Here is a 17,345-nt window from a genome sequence, read left to right as displayed (position 1 = left end):
TCTAGGCTGAGCAGCAGCTCTCTGCTGTGGGGCAGACCCCTGCCGACGCCACAAGGAGGGCCCAGCTGCGGGAAACAGGATGAGCCACCTGGCCTCCCAGCTGCCCCCAACAGGGACTCACAGAGCCGACCCCAGGGGGGCCAAGGGTCAGATTTACCGGAGGAAATGACATCCCCCTACATGTGTAGAGGTAGCTGGCTGGGCCTTGGAGAAGAAAGGAGGGTAGGAGTTCCCACTGTGGCTCAGTGGTAACGAACTCGACTGGGATCCATGAGGACATGGGTTCAATCCCTGGCCTCGCTCAGTGGGTTAAGGATCCAGCACTGCTGTGAGCTGTGGTGTAGACCGGCAGCTGTAGCTCCAATTTAGCCCCTGGCCTGAGAACTTCCATATGCTGTAGGTGCAGCCCTAAAAAGACCAATAAAAAAAAAAAAAAAAAAGGAAAGTGTAAGTGTAAGCAGTGCAGTGTTTCCCATGTGAAGACCCAACTGTCCCCAAATGAAGCTCCAGGACAGCCATGCCCCATGGGCCACATGTCCCAGGGCCATGGATGTGCCTGCCGTGTGGGCAGTGCCCATAGACATGTGCTCATTCCAGGGAAATGCTGGCCCCTGCCAGGGTGACAAAAAAGAATGAAGCACCCCTCCCGCCGCCGCGCCCACTATGGAATTTGCAGCAACTTTCTAAGAGAACAGAGAGTTGAAAGGTTTGGGGAGGACCGGGTGACAGAGGAGGAGCAGCCCCAAGAGAGATTGACAAGGAGCAGCTCCAGGGAAGGGGGAGGGGGGAGGCTGTCACAGAACTAAGGACACAAAAACTGGTTGTTGGACTGGAGGCCCCGCAGCGCAGCTTAACATGTGGGGCTAATCTCTGAAGAAGCTTTGCAAGGAAATGCAAAGGCAGAGGGCAGACGAACGTATATATATACATACATTGTACATATTATGTCGGAACAACATGTAGACACGTAAGGCCATGTGATATACCTCCCATCCTACCAACAACAGACACAAGTGGCACAGCGTCTGTCCAGGCACCAAGACCAAGCTGTCAGTCCGCACACTGGAGGCCGCTGTGATTTGTTGCCCAAAGTAGAAGAATCTTTGAGCTGAAGGCAGACGAAGTTCGTCCTCAGAACGGAACTGGCGGAAACCAGCGGGCAGAGGCCGGAGGGGAAGGGGAAGCTGAGAGCAAGTGCGCCTCTCGGAGAACCTCCCCTCGTGCTCACGGCCGTGGAGTTAGGCAAAAATTACCACCCCACGCGGCAGAAGTGAAGGCTCGGGCTCGTGAGCGAAGGGATGTGTTTGAAAGCACACGGCCAGCCAGGGCCGAGCCATGTGGGCCTGGCTCACCCGGAGCAGGTGCACCTTCCCCGCCTGAGGCCCCCTTAGCTGAGCGCAGGGACAGCACCTGACAGCTCTGTATACACTTCTCAATGGGGGCTTTCTTAAAAAAAAAAAAAAAGTGGAGTTCCCATCGTGGCTCAGCAGTTAACAAACCCCACTAGCATCCATGAGGATGCAGGTTCGATCCCCGGCCTCACTCAGTGGGTTAAGGATCCGGCATTGCCGTGAGCTGTGGTGTAGGTCGCAGATGCGGTTTGGATCCCACGTTGCTGTGGCTGTGGTGTAGGCCAGCGGCTACAGCTCCAATTGGACCCCTAGCCTGGGAACCTCCATATGCCGTGGGTGCGGCCCCAAAAAGACAAAAAAATAATAATAAGGTTTAATTTAATGTTGTTGTTGCGACTTTTTATTTGAAATGGTTGAAACTCACAAGACGATGCAGAAACAGCACCTTACGTGGACTTCACTGAGGTTTCCCAGGGACAGTATCTTCCGTAACCTCAGTACGTCGTTAAAACCAGGAAATCAGTGCCCGTACAATACTGTCCACTAGGGTTCTCCAGCCTCAGCACGGAGGTCTCAGGACAGACAGTTCTTTGCGGGGGGCTGTCCTGTGTATTGCAGGGCCACCGGCCAGGGTCCTTGGCCTTCCTTAATAGAAATGGGTAAGAAAGGCAGGCAGGGCTTTATTTGGGGCCCCTGCTGCAGCAGGTGGGGGAAGGAAAAGAAGTCACCCGTTCCTTTGCCGGCTCCTGAGGGGGAAACAAGCTGTTTCTTTATGTGGGTGAAGGGGCGGGGCCAGGGTTGGGCCAGGGCGGGGCTTAGCTGGTCTGCCCACCTCCCTGATGGTGCTGGGGGGGGCCGCGTACGCCGCCGTTCCCTGCTTCTGAAGAAGTGGCAGCTGGGTTTTTTGATCTTTTGGTCCATAACTTGCCCCAGCGACATGCAAGCAGCTATTTTTAGTCCCATATATTTGTATTTCGTTGCTCCAGGAGACACTGCTCAGGTGCAGGCACTGCAGCAAAGGGTCCCAGACCCCAGGTCCCCGCCCCTCTCTAGGATGTTAGCAGTGTCCCTGCTTCTACCCACCTGGTGCCAGAGGCCTCCCCCGCCCCAGCTGTGACACCAAATGTGTTCAAAGACTCGAAGATAGCTTTCCGAGTCCCAGAGTGCTTTACATTCTTTATTCAAATTAGGACTTTGAGGTCAGCATTCTTTTAGGTGTAACACGCACAGAAAAATCATACAGCAGAGCAGCAAACAGAAACCCCCCACCCAAATCTTCAGCATTGAAGACATTCTCAACCCCCCAAATATAACTGTCCTTTTAAAAATCGAGGAGAAGCATGAGGACCGGGTCTGGACTGCAGACGCTCTCAGTTTAAATAAACAGTCTCGAAGTCACATTGACAGCAATCTGTTAGTCCGTCCCAAACATTCCGCCAGGCACATTTCTCGAGCGAATCCTCAGACGGAGGTTGATGAGGTTGTTTTCTCTCACATTATTAGAAGGACCTATACACAATCCCATGCAATCATGTAAAATATCCTGTCTGGAAGAGCAGCCCACTCATGCAGCTGCTGCACGTCTGATAAAGGACCCCTCGGCCCCCTGGTTCCAGCTCAGGAAGGCAGACCCTGTGCCAGCCACAGTCACAGTTTGACCCCCGAGACCTGCCTCCATCCCAGACAGGCCTGGCAGCCTCTGCAACGTCCTCTGCCGGGTCAGAGCCATCAGAGCGGCCTCCCTGAGCTCAGGTGCTTCCAGACAGACCCCAATGAGCTAGGCTGCATTTTCTTTCTTTCTTTCTTTCTTTTTTTTTTTGCTATTTCTTGGCCCGCTCCTGCGGCATATGGAGGTTCCCAGGCTAGGGGTCCAATCAGAGCTGTACCCACCGGCCTACGCCAGAGCCACAGCAACACGGGATCCGAGCCGCGTCTGCAACCTACACCACAGCTCACGGCAACGCCGGATCGTTAACCCACTGAGCAAGGGCAGGGACCGAACCCGCAACCTCATGGTTCCTAGTCAGATTCGTTAACCACTGCGCCACAAAGGGAACTCCCTAGGCTGCATTTTCAACCCTGGAGGAATGACCTGGGTGTTTAGTGACACCGCAGGCACCAGTGACTTCAACACCCAGAGGCTCTGGGCTCACCCGCAACAGTCAGACCATCACACAGAGGGAACCCCTGCTCGGAAGCTGGGGCCTGCTGCCCGAGCCCCAGTCTCTGCTGTCACACGCAGGTAACACACCACAGGGGTCTGCCAGGCCCTGAGGCTGCGCCCCCAGGGCGTGGTGCCCATGGCTTTAGAGACCCCTGGCTCTAACAATCCGTCCACACAGGAGCCTCAAAGGTTTCCTGGGCCACGTGGATGGGGCAGAGTCAAAAGCTGAGGCCCCAAACGCTGGGTCTTGGGCCTCGCGGCGGCCTTCAACACCCTCCGTGCAGGCCGGAGCCCCCGGGGCGGGGAGGCCCGCCATGCCAGGCCCAGGCCCCAAGCAGTGTCCCCCTGCACGTTCTCCTGAGTGGCAAGGCGGGCAGGGCGGGCCGGGCAGCCCCTGGCCTCAGAATTCAGTAGCTTACGAGCCTGTTTTGAAGGTGGTTGTTTCCTCTGCCAGAAACCCTAGTCTTTCAGGGCAGCTGCACCAGTACAGAAATGCCTTTGTAATGACTTTCTAGTAACAGCAAAACCCACCATCACTCAGCATCAGGGAACAGAAGCAGCCTCTAGTTCCCATCTGTTGGGGTGCGGAGCTAAGCCGGGGAATCACAGATCTTTCTAAATTGCAGCCCGTTAGTTCTTTCCCCAAAAGAGTGTATTGTGTGTTTCCTCGTTAAGGACTGGCCTGCGATTCAGTGTCCATTTATATCACACTTAGCCATTTAACACTCATTTTCAGATATCCCAGGGGCCTTCAAACTCAATTCGGTTTATATTTTTACGATCCTACTGCTACAACAGACCTCACTAATTTAATGGTGATGTAGGTGACACACAGGTTTTGGGATTTTCTGGCTGAAAAAAGTAATTTTATAAACAACATGCCTTCAGTCTGTGCGTGAAAACACCACGTCTCCTTAACCGGACTGAAAGGAACACACAAAGGGAATTCTCTAGACCACTAAAAGTAGTTGTGAATATTAACTCCTATTTTTCTTTCTCCTTTTTTTTTCTTTTTTGGCCACCCCGTGGCATATGGAGCTGTGCCACACGGGAACTCCCACGTGTCTTTTTAAATAATATAAAAATTAGACAAAACCTAACTCCCTCTGAGAAACGGTAACCTCTCTCACCTACTTAAGGTAGAAAAGATGCCACTTCAGTGGCAGCAGAACAGCCTCCTGATAACGGGGCTCCTCACCCAGAAACATCTAGGGAGGTGCAGGAACCACCAACCCTCTAGAGACCCTGCCAGGAGGCCCCTTTAAAGCCCATGGCTTTGCCGTGACCACAAACTTCTCACCTGTGGGAGTGGACGCTTCCTCAACATAACACACAGGTGGGATCGATAGAAAGCCTTCTGCAGGGTGTGCTCATCAGTTTTTCACACGGAGATTCAGTGTTTCAGGCTCAGTTCCCAAAAGCCACCTGCTTTCACCTTTATTCAATTCAGATTTTCAGAGCGAGTTTCCCGTTTTGGAATATGCATTAGGATGCTCTAGGCTCTCCCTGGGCCGTGCCTTGAGCTGACCAGTGTCAGAGAAGCTGCAGCAAGGTGAATGGATGAATAATCGTACTGGTCTAATTCAGTGTCTGTAAGTGTCTCTAAAATGTCTTGGCTTTACCAGAGACGTCTGCAGCTAAGGATTTCCAGGTTGAACGGATGCTGTACGCACAACAACTTAACAGACTCCTACCTGCGATCAGATTCACCAGGCAAATCTCACTGGACCATCTTAAAAGCAAGCGCTTGATCTCTGCCATCTCAAAACCTCCTCTTATCCAAGATGCGACTTCGTGCGGTCCAGGCCAGAGAGTGTCTGCTACAGCGGGCAAAGCCAATGCAAATACAGCGTCTCCCCAAAGCTGCAAAGGCGTCGAAGGCCTCAAGAGCCTATGGTTACACTGTCTGGCTCTCCAGCAACCAGCCCTTGGAGGCGCAAAGGACCGTTTAGTGCTGCGTCCTGCCAGTCACCTCCACCAGCAGAAGGCAGTCTGCAGGGAACATGGAAACACAGCCGGGCCTCTAATGGAACGTCTCCATCACTCGTCCCGAGAAGAACCAGGGCCAGCCTCTCCCGGGGGCTTCCAGGCACCGGCCTGCTGGTGGACAACAGCCCAGGATGGCCCCACAGGAGAAAAGATGGGGTCATCAGGCTGGGCCAGGTGGTCAGGGTGTGTCCTGCTTCCAGCCCCTGGCCGCTGTGAGAAGCCCATCCCCCACCCCCGGAAGACCGTCCAGGCCGGCATCACGGGACTGGCCAGGCCAGGCTGGGTGTCAAACAGCTCACTATTTGGCCAGGCTGCCCGTTAAGTTACGACCAGCCACGGTGCCCTCGTTTAACCACCAACCCATGTCCCACTGCATGAGCCAAAAAAGCACTTGTCCGTTCCATGATGTCACATGAAAGCAAAACCTCCCATCTCCTCCCGAAAGCTGTTCCTTGCACGCCTGACAAAGCACACATGACGCAGATCACAACACTCCACGTGGCTCCCAGCCACACGCTCCTAAGAACCGAGCCACTGAGTCAGGGGATGAGGAAATGCAGCATATTAAAGTATGCAAAAACTTCATGCTAGAAAGCTTAGAAATACGGCAAACTCATAAAATGATATAGAGAGTCCAACACCAGTCCCCAAAGATGAAATGAACAGAAGGCTCTGCTTCGCTCAAAACCCACAGCATCACAGGGCAGCCCTCCCCTGGTCAGGGCAGAAGGGAGGGGAGGACGTGGCCAGGTGGAAAACTGCACACCTGACGGAAAGGTCCCCCCCGCCACCGCCAAGTTCGCCCATGACAACTGCCCGCTCCCTGCTGCCACAGGAAGGCTGCCTGAGTTATGACCCTGCTGCTGGACAGAGGACAGCTGGTGTCCCCAGAGCTCGGAGCAGGATCCTGGCTTCCCCAGTCAGGTCTTGGAAGCAACTGGTCACCTTGCTTTGTGTTCTGTACAGACAGCCACATTCCAGCCACTGCTTCTTTTTTTGTTTGTTTGGTTGGTTTTTTGTTTTCTTGTTTTTTGGGGGTTTTTTGGTTTTTTAGGGACACACCCGTGGCATGTGGAGGTTCCCAGGCTAGGGGTGGAATCAGAGCTACATCCACCGGCCTACACCACAGCCACAGCCGCAGCCACTTGGGATCTGAGCCGTGTCTGCAACCTACACCACAGCTCACGGCAGCGCCAGATCCTTAACCCACTGAGCGAGGCCAGGGATCGAACCCGCATCCTCATGGATATTAGTCGGGTTTGCTAACTGCTGAGCCACGACGGGAACTCCGCCAGCCACTGCTTCCGACTCTCTAGATAGGGCCCACACTTCATTCCACTCGCCATGACCCGGGGCTCCGTGGACCCACTGCCCATGGGAAGAAACTGGCACCTCTCTCCTGGAGGTCAGGCAGTGAGCTGAGCGGAGCAGAACTACGTTTCTGATCCCTAGAGCCGGGCCAGAAGGTGAAGCTACTTACATTTTCAATAAGAAGGACCCTCACTTACGGAGCTGTGATAAACACGACCACAGAAAAACCACAGCTGCAAGGTGGGAACTGTGCTTTAGGGAACACGTGTGTGTGTTCACGGCGTCCCGGGAGTACTCTGAACTGCTTCCACTCGCTCCTCCGTACGGCCCCTCCTGGACATTAACTTTCCCAAACACAAAAAGACCTACTGTCACATCCATACATTGCTTTACAAAGGGTTTGCCTCGGTCTGCAATGAAAAGTTGGCACTTTATAAAATTGACATTGAGAAGACTGTCAGCCCCGGGGCTTTGAAAGGCGACTGCTCGAAATATTCTACGAACTTCTGAACCTTAGAAGAGCAATTCTCCAAAAGTCATGGGAGAGCAGAGTTCGATTCCCTTTCCTAACAGCCCTACTTGAAGTTCTTATATTATAAAAACAGGTCCTCTTAAAATTCATTGTTTGAGTTCCAAAATACACTTTTGAGAATCAATGATGGTTTCTACAAGAATAAAAATCTTGCTGCACAATACCTCTTAAACATCGATTTCTTATGTACTCTATTCTAGGTTTAATGGGTTACCATTTAAAAGACACCAGACAAGAGGAGCTCTGTTTTGATCATTATACAGCGCTAATTCAATTTTTAAAAATCTAAACACTTCAAAATAACGCATTATCACCAAAGCAGACAGAGTTCAAACTAATTACTCTATAGCTCGGGACATCCCATTTTGAGGCACCTTTTTTTTCTGGCGGTTTTTCTAGCTTGAGGTTAATTTAGATGGTGTTCGATTTCAGCTGCCCTGACTTTTTGTTATTTCTTAGAGGTAAAAAGCAGGTGGCGTCGCCTCCCTGCCTCCCCAGTATAGTGACGGTTGTACATTGGATATCTTGGTGTTCATTGTAACCAGTCAAGACTACTGGCAGTAATGTAACTGTCATTTACATTACCCTTCCTTTACCCCAAGGAAGTTTATTTCAAGTGGCAAATTTTACTAAAAATGTAACTGCCTTATTAACAGTAACTCTCAACACAGAGTTTTAAAAAATACCACTTCTCTAGAGCAGGGGTTAGCAGACTTTCTATAAAGGGCCAGATAGGAAATATTTTAGACTTTGCCATACGGCCTCTGTTGCATCTACTCAGCTCTGCTCTTGTAGCAGGAAAGCAGTCATGGATAATACGTAAATGAGGAGTTCCCGTCGTGGCTCAGCGGAAACGAATCCAACTAGGAACTATGAGGTTTCGGGTTTGATCCCTGGCCTCACTCAGTGGGTTGAGGATCCGGCATTGCAGTGAGCTGTGGTATACGTTGCAGATGTGGCTCGGATCTGGCATTGCTGTGGCTGTGGAACCTCCATATGCCATGGGTGCAGCCCTAAAAAGACAAAAAAAAAAAAGTGTAAACGGGAGTTCCCGTCGTGGCTCAGTGGTTAATGAATCTGACTGGGAACCGTGAGGTTGAGAGTTTGATCCCTGGCCTCACTCAGTGGGTTAAGGATCTGGTGTTGCTGTGGCTGTGGTATAGGCCGGCGGCTACAGCTCCCATTCGACTCCTAGCCTGGGAACTTCCATATGCCACAGGAGCGGCCCTAGAAAAGGCAAAAAGACAAAAAAAAAAAAAAAAGTGTAAATGAATGTGCCTAGCTGGGTTCCTAAAATACTTGATCTATAGACACTGAAACTTGAATTTCATACTATTCTCATGTGTCACTAGAACAGGAGTCTTTGTTTGAATTTTTCCAACTGTTTAACAATGTAAAAAACAAGCTTAGCTCCCAGGCCCTACGATAATAGGCTCTGGCCCGTAGGCTGTATGTAGAAGCCTCCCTGAGATACCTATAGAGCAGCAGTGAAACAGCTCCTCCTTAAAGCTGAGCATCACGCAACAGACTGACTGTACTAGCCACGTGCTGGAACCTATGAAAACAAAAGAAAGATGAATTACCAATAGGTGACCAAGGTGTAAAGAAGTCAGATCCTTCCAGAGGCTCACTGGCCCCCGCCACCCATGGCCCCAGCCATCCATAGCCCCCTTATCTTGGCATCCGCAGACATCGGCAATGAATAAAGGCCAACCAGACTGGTTCCCACAGTCCTAGCCTGTGCTGGGTGCCCATGGGATTCAGAGCGGGATTTTCTTGCTGGGCATGCTTCATCAGTCAAGGCCCCACTCCCACCAGTGGCTCCAAGAGGGACAGAAAACCACCTCTCCATCCCCTCATCTTGCGGCTTGGAGTCTAGCCATCCGGAGTCCAGCTTCTCCGACTGCTAATGGCCCAGAGTCTAGGAGCTACGATGTGTTTTGCCCACACGAGGGGGCTGGGGGCCAGGACCCGCTGGAGCGGCTCACAGCCAAAGCTTGCTGATTACTCTGGCATTTCAATTCACCAAGCATCTTATTTTGCCGGGGAAAGAACGACTTCTACAAAACAGTGTAAAGAACATTCCAGTCCATTATGGGAAGTCTGGGCCTTTCCACATCAGAGAGGAGGGATGGAAGAAAGGAAATTTGAAAATACTGTTATTTGACTGTTTTAAAGTTCAGTAGCAGCATCCACTGAGGAAGACTGCCTGCCTGCCAGGGCCTCCCCAACTGCCGGAAGCTGAAATATAAAGTAAGAGACGTGCACGTGGCATTTACTTTGCAAAGGACATTTGTACGCAAGCCCATGAGTCTGGGCGAACATTTCCCAGATCCTGGTTAAAAGAAAAGAACAGTCTGCTAAGGCCCCACCTGGATTTCTCGAGAAACAGGCCCGCAGTCCACGCCTTCCCGGGGCGCGATGCAGCGGCAGGGTCTGACCTCTCCCTGAGACCCCAGGGGTCTCCCACAAGGTACAGGGGCTGAAACACGCAGTCCACGGTTGAAAACAAATCCCAAGGGTTTGCAGCCTCGCGCAGAAATCCGGAGCCTTCGCGGAGGCAGCCACTGGACACCCGGCGGTTGTCTTCCTTTTCCGACGCGGGCGGGAACTCCAGGGGCCTGAGCGACGGGAAAGTGGCCGAGGCTCCGTGCTTGCTGCCAGGATCTGTCTGGGTGCGAGCTTGCGGTGAGCGGCTCCCTCTATCCCGGGGCTCAGAGCGTCGCAGCCGCAGCCGCCTGGTGCTGTCCCTGCAAGCGCCGCGGGGCCGAGCGCCGCAGGCTCAGAGCGCATCAGCGGGGCGCACGTAGCGCAGCGTGTAGTTGGCCCCCGCATTGTTGTCCCAGTACTCGCCCTGGGCGCAGCGGTAGCACACGGCGAAGTGGACGGCGACGCCCGGCGCGTCCGCGTCCTCCCCCTCCTTGGGCAGCAGGCCCGGGGGCAGGCACAGCGCGAAGTGGAAGCGTTCGGCGCCGGGCTCGTCCTCGGCGTCCCCGGGCCCCCGCGACGGCGCCAACGGCGGAGGCTCCCCCGGCTCCGGCCTCAGCTCGGCCGGCACGTCCAGGAAGGAGCGCCACTCGGTGAAGGTGTAGCGCACAGCCACGGCGCGCGGCCCAGGGCAGCCCAGCACCCGGCCGGAGCCGGTCACCTCGACGCCCCCGGGCTCCGAGCAGTGCACGCGTTCTAGGCACACGCGCTGCCGCCGCAGGCGCTCGGCCACGGCGCTCGGTTCGGGAAGCTCGAAGAGAGGCTGCAGCCGGGGAGGCGGCGCCGGCAGGGGCGCGGCCGCCGCCGCCGCGGCCAGGAGGCTCGGAAGTTGCTCCAGGTCCTCTGCGCGCGCTGGGAAACTGCGGAAGCGGGAGAGCACGGCGGGTGGCACCTGCGGCTCCTCAGTCTCGCTGAAGTGCTTCACGCTGGCCAGGCTCAGCCCCAGCGCGTCCGCGAACTGCACCCGTTTCTTGCACTTGGCGCAGCAGCTGCCCGGGCTGCGCAGCGCACCCTCGGCCCTCTCGCTGCCCTCTGAGCCCGTCCCCGGGGCCGGCGGCGGCTGCTGCTGCAGGAACTTGGCCGCCTGCAGGATCGGGTCGGCGGGCAGAGAGAAGGAGCGCGCGCGGCGGCGGCGACGGCTCTCCAGCAGCTCCTCCTGTTCCCGGAGGGCAGCCTCTTCCTGAAGGAACGGGGGCTCGGCGTCGGGGTTCGGGACCTTCGACGTGCCGCCGCCGTCCCCGCCACCGTCCGTGCTGAGGACCCCCGGGGCAGGCGGCTCCCCGGCTGGCGGGGTGTCTTCAAAAGGCACAGGTCCCAGAGCCTCCAAACTTAGCAGCTCCATCCCCCGGGGCTCCATGACGCCGAATAGCCCCGGGACTTGTCCTCCGGAGACCTAACGCCTGGGGTGGTTGAAAGAGCGCGCAACGCCCGCCCCGGGCCTGGGAGGAGAGGCAGTTCCACTCCGGACCTCCGGGTTTTAGCCGGACTGCCCAGGGCGGAGTGGGAGGAGGATGCGGGCCGGGCCGGGCCGGGCGCGGCCCTCGGGGTTGAGCCTGCCAGCAGCGGGGGAGGGCCCGGCCCCGGGAGGCGCGGCCGCGGGAGCGCCAGGCGGATCCAGCGGCGCGGGGCCCGAGCGGGCGGGGTCCGAGGGATCCGCAGAGAGTGGGGACCGCATCGGAAGTGGGGCTCTCTCAGCCCCTCCCGCCCAGCGGGCCCGCGCCTGCCCTGCCGCTGGGGCTCCCGGCTGAGCTTGCGCTCAGCTTCCGTCGTCTTCCTGCCCGTGAAGTTGGCCCCGCGGCTCCCAACAGGCCTGCCCTCCGGCGGGTCGCCGAGCGGTCTCCTCCCGGCTGTCGCATCGGCCCGGGAGGTCCCGGGGCAGGCGCATAATTGCGGAGAGCTGGCCTGCGGGGAAGCTGGGAGGCAGCCGGCCGCGCGGACCGTCTCTTCCTTCCTCCCCAAGTTCAGAGCGCTCGTCCCCGGCGCTTCCTAAGGCCTCGAGCCCAAGCGGCCGCCCCAACCCGCGCGGAGGTGGCGCTGGGTGGGCTCGGGCCAGGTCTGCAGAAGGGCGGTGCGGGGGGCGCCGCCGCCCGCCGAGCGCGGCCGGAGGCCATTCGCACGGGGCTCGGGCGCACGTCCCCGCTCCTCCCCTTGTCCCGCCCGCTGCGCTCAGAGCTCCCGCCGGGGGAGAGAAGCCCGCGGGACCAGTGCCTCTGCCTCCGCTGCCCGGAGCGGGGGCCGCCGGTGGTCCCCGGCCTTCCGAGGGATGCGGACCGGGATTGGGGGTGGGGGGGCTTGGGACTGGCCGAAGTGCTTCCTCGTCGTTGGTTTGGTTTGGTTTGGTTTTGAAGCTAACTTTATCTGCCTTCTAAATCGGACGCTCTCCTCTTTCGGCGCGCGTCACGGTCACCTGGCGGGGGTGTGCGAACTCATTGCTGGGCCCCACCCCAGAGTTTCGGAGTCACTAGGTTCCGGGTGGGGCCCCAAGGTATTTCGAGCAAGGGCGTGCTGGTGCCGGACCCACTCGCTGGCATCTTTCGGGCCTTCCCGGGCCCGGTGCGCAACGCGGAGTGCATCTCAACTCCGGGGCCTGCGAGAAGCACCCCGTGACACCCGGCGTGTCTTCCTGTTGGAACAACTCCACGATCTGGAAGAAAATCATTCTTTCTGCATTTAAGTCAACACTGCCATAGTACGGAGTAAAATACGAAATTCGCGAACTATTTTAAGGAGAAACTAGGACGTCACAGTGATTTGGAGGTTGTGGTGACCCCCCCCCCCCGCAACGGCCGCCGCAGAGTGGGGGCAGGAGGGAGGCGAGGGGCCCAGGGAGCAGAACTCAAGAAGGCCTCGGCTCCCAGGGTTGCGCGGTGCCTGGCCGCGACCCCTCTCCCCTCTTGGTGACAACGTTAGCGGTCCCCACCTTCGTGGCGCTCTCAGTCGTGGCCCACGATTAACCAGAGGGCCACACAAGTAAATACAGGAAAGCCTCGGGGAGGGAAGTGCGGGGAGGGGGGGAACAGGGCTGCAGCGGGAGTCGCGCAGAGGCCCTGGGGGAGGGGGAGGAGAGCGTGCAAGGGGGGGCGACAGGGCGGCCTCTGAGGACCGTAAGCGGGCCTGGGACCCGCCTGCTGGGCGTACCGTCCCCCTTGTCACTTTCTCGCGGGTGTCCCACCCCTCCCTCAGCCCCATTTCCGGACGCACACACCCCCAACACGCTCCTCCAGCATAGCTCCTGTCTCGTCTAGGAGGACCCCCCTCCCTGCTCAGGAGGGGTTCAGGAATGAGCGAGTGACCCAGCCAGTAAGACTGCGAGGGGGACTCTGCGAGGAAGCTTCCAAAGTAAATTTCCTTTTTCCCCAGAGAGAGGCCATGTTGTCCTAGCGCCCAGGACAGTAGCAGACACCGGGCCACGGTCACAGGTGACTCCATTCCGGAGCCTGGGAAACCAAGGGTCCTTGAGGAGACGGTGCGCTTGCGCCTCTAAGGTGATGTTTCCCAGCGAGAAGGCTGCGGTCTGGAGCCAGAGGATGCTTTGCGGTGACCTGCTGCAGCAAACATTCTAAGTAAGCTCTTTAACATCCTTGAACCCTAACCTCACCAGGCTGCCAGCCGCCCCAGAAATCTTCACAGTCAAGAAACCCCTACCTTTGTTTGCAAACACCCCAGCCTGGGGGAGGCAGCAGGACCCCTCCCCATTGAGAACCAAGGGGCTTGGTCTTTGGATCAGAAAGACAGCCTTCTGGTTCAGTCCGGGTGATGGAGCTTTTCTGCTGCGTGCAGACCCGTGTCCTACCAGAAAGGCATTACTGTAATACTTTCAAAAGAAAGAAGAAATTGAGCCTCACAGAGGTCAAGGGACATGCCCAAGGCTCTGAAAGCTCAGGTGCCAGAACAGGACCTGGCTGCGGGTGTAACTCCAGAGCCTGGCCCTCTCCTTCCGGTCTGTCTGCCCTCTGGTCACATGCAAGTTACTTTGAACTTTACTCTTCCGAGTGTTCACCTTCCATCAGCTTGTCCCAAAAGAACAAACCTGGTTGGTTGGTTTAGTGTGTGTATGGGGGGGATGAATAAATAAAAACCAAAGAACTGTCTATTCCTGGTGTATTTCTGGAAAGCTCCTGTCCATAGAGAAATGCCTCTGGGAGGCTGTGCTAAGGGATCCGGGGCTGAGGAGGGAGGGAAACTTACTTTTCATTGGAGAGGCTTGTGTGCTGTTTGAGTTCTTTATCTTGTGCAGAGCCCTGATGGAGGAGGCTTACCCCGCTCTGACACCAACTGTATACATCTGCCAAGTAGGGTCCAATCTTATACCCTGCTCTGACACCAGCTGTATACATGTACCGAGTAGGGTCCAATCTTATACCCTGCTCTGACACCAGCTGTATACCTCTGCCAAGTATGGTCCGAACACCTCACCCCAACATTATCTGACTCCAACCACTTCTGCCCCTCCTCTCTATTCCTTTCCAAATGTTATTTTCTGCAAACTCCCCCAGGACCCGCTAGGCTCCCCTAGGATGTGAGCTGAGACAGCGGGGCCCCAGACCTACCTGAGAAACTGCAATTTTACTTTTTTTACATATTGGGATTCCCCAAGATTTCACTTGAGCAAAGACCTCCACAGCAAAACGACAATCTCACCACCCTCCTTCTCACCGTCCTGTTAAAACCAGGGCTCTGGAGAGCCCCCTGCAGACGCTTCCCTTCAAAGGACTGGGAAGGTCCTGCCCCCGCCTCCACGCAGAGAAGTTACCTGGTCTTTAGGGCGACTTCCACGTTTTACCTCCTTCGTGACATCTTTCTGGAACAACCCTGTTAGTAAGGCTGACTTCTGCCCAGAGGCAGGTGGATTTATGGTGAAGCTGGAGCAGACGTGTGCGTGGGCCCTTCTGCCGTGTTCACATAGTGATGAAACAAGACTCAAAGTTTATGGCAAGACAAGAAAAATGTAAACAAAACCCTTTTCTCTGGTCCCTGGGGCCTCCTCCCTCCCCTTTCGAGTGTCATGCGCACTCCCCACACCTCTAGGCGAGAACCTTCCTTCTCAGTCCTGAGGAATCTGAGGGAGCCTCTGCTCTCTTTGTGCCTGCAGGTCTGGATTGTGCACACGGCCAGTAATGCGTCCTGTCCTGCGACGCACAACCCTGCATCTCAAAAGCGTGTGTGACTGTGCTTTCGTGGTCCCCAGGGCTTTCGGAAGGACTGTGTCCCGGGTTACAATCCTCACGTTGACCTGAATAAATTTTTCCTATATTTATTAGATTGACTATCAATCGCTATTCTTCCCGTGATTTTTTCCACCCGCAATACCAGCTTAACAATTAACAATACATTTGTAGGGAAAGACAAGACAGGAACGGGTGTTTGTGGTTTAGGAGTGGCGCGCCTGGGAAGGTATCATGGGGGAAAGTCCTGGAAGATGAACCTTGTCTTCGTGACATTTGTTGTGTGGCTTCCTCTGGGCTCAGAGCTTGGAGTCACCTGGGGTGACTGAGTCTATGACTTGTCCTCTTCCTGGGAAGAGGGAAGGGGACACCTTCACAGGTGGAAATTACATCTCACTTTTAGCCAGACGGGAAGAGCAGAGAGGGGTTTTACTCTAGGTTTCTTCATTTTCTTCAGTTTGAAAGAATCTTTAAGTTCCCGTCGTGGCTCAGTGGTTAATGAATCCAACTAGGAACCATGAGGTTGCAGGTTCGATCCCTGGCCTTGCTCAGTGGGTTAAGGATCTGGCGTTGCCGTGAGCTGTGGTGTAGGTCGCAGATGCGGCTCAGATCCCACGTTGCTGTGGCTCTCGTGTAGGCTGGTGGCTACAACTCCGATTGGACCCCTAGCCTGGGAACCTCCATATGCTGTGGGAGCAGCTCTAGAAAAAGCAAAAAGACCAAAAACAAAAAAAAAAAAAACAAAAAAAAAAAGAAAGAAAGAAAGAAAGAATCTTTAGGCTAAAGTGGCATATTTTGCGGTGCATATTCTGCTGCCTCTCAGCTTCTGTGAAACCCTGGTCCTTGAGCATGGGCGGGGCCTAGGAACACCTTCCTACTGAATAGAGACAGGATGTCACCTCTGTGTCTGGGCTCTTGCTGCCATGCTGTGAGGTGCTCTGGGGGGCTCGTGGGGAAAGGAACAGGTGTTGATGGTTATCATGTGGGACAGAACTGATCAGATTCCCGAGTTTGTGAGCGCAAACCTACCATACATCTTTTGCAGCTGAAGGAGGAAACCTTTGGGGAAAAGGTATTATAGAAGCTGCTAGAAATGGTGAGGGAAGAAGGAAGCAGAGACGGAAGCTATGTGAGCTCAAGCAGGTTTATGGACCAACAGAGGGGCCTGGAGCTCTCAGCAGCAAGAACTCAGGCTCCTTCAGCTGAGGAAGCAGCTAGTTAGAGAAAGGGGTAGTTTCTATTTTTAGCACATTCTATTTTTAGCACAGGTTCTCCCTGGAGTAAGAAACAGGGAAGATACAAGTTACATTGTTACAACTGAACAGTTTCTCCAGCTATTGTCTTGAAGCTTTGAGTTTCATTTTGTCAGTTACCACCTAACAAAAGCCTTTCCCACAATTAATCAAAAAATTTTGTCTTCTAGATTTTGTGATGTTTGTGGTATAGGTCAAGTTTTTTTTTATTTGTACTTTGATGTTTTCTCATTCTAAATATTCATTTTCTTACCTAATTTTGTCTGGTTTTTTGGCCGTATTCACCTCATGATAGAATTCCCGGGACAGGGATCGAACCTGAGCTTCAGCAGCCACCCCGACCTGCCGCAGACAACACTGGATCCTTAACCTGATGCACCACAGCAGGAACTCCTCTTACCTAATTTTTAATTGTAATTTTGTAATCTTTTTCTTAAAACTGCCTCTATCTCTCCCCCCCACACACAATTATAGAATTTTCAACTTCATATAACTAGGATCTACCATTTTTTTCCTGGTTCTGTTTTTATTTAAAATTTTGGCGTTTTATTTCTCATGACTTTCTTGCATTAACTGGGATTTTTTTTAATTGGATTAAAATATTTATCTCGGAGTTCCCGTCGTGGCGCAGTGGTTAACGAATCCGACTAGGAACCATGAGGTTGCGGGTTCGGTCCCTGCCCCTGCTCAGTGGGTTAAACGATCCGGCGTTGCTGTGAGCTGCGGTGTAGGTTGCAGACGCGGCTCGGATCCTGCGTTGCTGTGGCTCTGGCGTAGGCCGGTGGCTACAGCTCCGATTTGACCCCTAGCCTGGGAACCTCCATATGCCTCGGGAGCGGCCCAAGAAATAGCAAAAAAAAAAAAAAAAAAATTTATCTCAGAGTTCCCATTGTGGCACAGCAGAAACTAAACCAGCTAGGAACCATGAGGTCGCAGGTTCGATCCCTGGCCTCACTCAGTGGGTGAAGGATCCTGTGTTGCTGTGAGCTGTGGTGTAGGTTGCAGACTCAGCTCAGATCTGGCGTTGCTGTGCCTGTGGCGTAGGCCAGTGGCTACAGCTCCGATTTGACTACTAGCCTGGGAACCTCCATA

The 17,345-nt window shown here is 54.7% G+C and overlaps 2 protein-coding genes across 3 annotated transcripts in view; one reads left to right on the top strand and one right to left on the bottom strand.

Moving 5' to 3' along the window:
- Window positions 1-17,345, top strand: part of LYRM4 (LYR motif containing 4) — a 158,278-nt gene that overhangs the window by 130,783 nt on the left and 10,150 nt on the right. The window contains exon 3 of one of the 2 annotated variants that reach the window (XR_002346272.1): window positions 13,196-13,398. The exons of the other annotated variant lie outside the window; for it this stretch is intronic. The gene's annotated coding sequence lies outside the window, so the exon portion shown is untranslated. The remainder of the gene's footprint in view (window positions 1-13,195; window positions 13,399-17,345) is intronic. 2 annotated transcript variants of the gene reach the window in all.
- PPP1R3G (protein phosphatase 1 regulatory subunit 3G) lies at window positions 2,501-13,188 on the bottom strand. The gene has a single exon (XM_021100136.1). The coding sequence runs from the start codon at window positions 11,190-11,192 to the stop codon at window positions 10,131-10,133; it is 1,062 nt and encodes a 353-aa protein (XP_020955795.1). The 5' UTR covers window positions 11,193-13,188; the 3' UTR covers window positions 2,501-10,130.

Source organism: Sus scrofa, chromosome 7, assembly GCF_000003025.6.
Source record: "Sus scrofa isolate TJ Tabasco breed Duroc chromosome 7, Sscrofa11.1, whole genome shotgun sequence".
Classification (NCBI taxonomy): domain Eukaryota; kingdom Metazoa; phylum Chordata; class Mammalia; order Artiodactyla; family Suidae; genus Sus; species Sus scrofa.
The sequence above is the reverse complement of the archived record's forward strand: the minus strand, read 5'-3'. Positions and strand labels throughout refer to the sequence as shown.

Excerpts from the sequence above, each read along its gene's own strand:
- PPP1R3G (XM_021100136.1), bottom strand. The coding sequence starts at position 11,192 with ATGGAGCCCCGGGGGATGGAGCTGCTAAGTTTGGAGGCTCTGGGACCT.